This window comes from Cyprinodon variegatus, unplaced genomic scaffold (genome assembly GCF_000732505.1).
Source record: "Cyprinodon variegatus isolate N-32 unplaced genomic scaffold, C_variegatus-1.0 Scaffold565, whole genome shotgun sequence".
Taxonomy (NCBI): Eukaryota; Metazoa; Chordata; class Actinopteri; order Cyprinodontiformes; family Cyprinodontidae; genus Cyprinodon; species Cyprinodon variegatus.
Window position 1 is genome coordinate 5515 of NW_015151018.1, and position 1810 is coordinate 7324.

General features: G+C 41.9%; 1 protein-coding gene across 2 annotated transcripts in view; it reads right to left on the reverse strand.

The window, feature by feature from the left end:
- Window positions 1-963: 963 nt before the first annotated feature.
- Window positions 964-1810, reverse strand: part of sf3b1 (splicing factor 3b subunit 1) — a 17856-nt gene continuing 17009 nt past the window's right edge. For both annotated transcript variants that reach the window (XM_015391940.1, XM_015391941.1), the window contains 2 exons: window positions 1550-1766; window positions 964-1471 (listed from right to left, as the gene is read on the reverse strand). In XM_015391940.1, the coding sequence (XP_015247426.1) occupies window positions 1313-1471; window positions 1550-1766 (376 nt within the window). In that variant the 3' untranslated portion in view covers window positions 964-1312. The remainder of the gene's footprint in view (window positions 1472-1549; window positions 1767-1810) is intronic.

The following is a 1810-nucleotide window of genomic DNA, read 5'->3' on the forward strand; positions in this document are numbered from 1 at the left end:
AAGATCAGAGCATTCCTCACTGCATTGAACCGCAGATACCGTAATCCTCTAATAAAGGCCGGGGCCTTTATTTCACTCAGGTGCATCTTGGTCCAGGACATTATTGGAAGGAGGCCAGAATTAGAGGCAGGCCTTCCATCTTTATTTGATCAAAACAGACTACCAGTGGAATGAATAAAAAACAGATTTTGTGTCTCCTTGAACCTATAAAATACTAGGTTCATTTATTGAAAAAGTACAGTTACCATAACATTATACAGAACATTATTCAGACATCTTCCAGCAGCTGCAATATTTCTGCACGGCAATACGAAAAAAAAAAAAAGACAGAATGGAATCTTCGCCAAACTGACTTGCGAAAAAAAAGCTAGTGAAATTTTATTTAAGGCAGGCTAAATGGAAGTAGGCTACCAGTATCATATATTTGAGAGGAAATTCAGAACAATGAAGGCCAAAGAAATTCTGTCATTTTAACGCTGCCTGGTTACCACCAGATTCAATTTGCCAAAATGAGTCTTTGTTTTTGGTCCACTCTATAAAGCCTGGAACTCAACTCTAATTATGACATTTTGAAATGAAAAATCTTCCTGGATGGAAGAGAAACGTCTTCAAACTTGGAAACAAAGTCCAGATGATTGTTTTTTTTTTTTTTTTTTTTACTCTTGGAAGAATTATTCTCATAATTCTATGAAATTAGTCTCCAAATGTTGCGACTTTACTCTGATAATTTTACAACTTAGTTATTCTCAATGTTATGAGTTCGTCAGATAAAAAAAGAATAAAAAAAAAGTCTACATGACATTTTTTTTGTCCCCAGACTAAAATGAAAATCGTTGATAAAGATAAATAAAAAATGTCCAAAAGTGAAAATCTGACGTAGCCTAAGCCGACTGCAGGGGAAAGCGGGTCGATGTTTGTGGTGCAGCTGGTTTTCATTACACATTAAAAAATTTGAGACAGAAACAGGATTTTGTACACAAACCTTTTATTCGGTTAAATAAAGCCTTGATCTAAGAACAGAGGAGGTGAAGAATGAAGCGCTTCTGATTCTACAGATCTATCATAACCAATTCAAAGACAAAAACAATCAGGATCTTTAAAATGTGCTGATGACGTCTATTTTCCAAGATCACCTTCTGGCCTCAACTGCTTCTCACAGGAAACACGAAGTAAAAGTAAAAAATACATACAGACTCTACAAGGTTCCTTCCTTTCCGTTCCCATTTTTCACTCAAACAGAGGAAACTGAATGTAAGCAACATGAAGCCACTAAATAAAAACGGAATTACGGGCGGCGAAGAGGGGAGGATATTTACAAAGCGTACTCCAGCTCGTAGCGCACGTAGACGTTTTTCTCGTCGTTGTAGACCTGCGGGTAGTGAGCGATCAGCGCGTCCTGGGAGCCGATGTAGATGGAGTTATAAATCTTCCAGTAGACGTCCCTCACCTTGCGGGCAGGATGGAACAGACCCTGCGGAGACAAACGGAGCAACGGCGGTTAGATGGTGCAGCGTTTGGCGTCAGATCCAACACTTTTCCGGGCCCCTACCTGTAAGCAGTACTGCAGCATGCGGCAGGGCCCGAGGGCCACCCTCAGCCCCTCTAGGGCCCCCATTACTGCCTGGATGACGTGGGGAGACGTCTCGAAAACGTTGGGCCACACGTAGTTCAGTAAATGGTTGAGAGAGTCCTCACAGCCGAAGCCGTAGACGCCCAGAGACATGTGCTGCACCACGGCGCTGGCCGTCTGTCTGTGGACCAGATCCCTGCAGGAGAGATAGAAAAACAACCTCAGTGGACGTTCAACCTG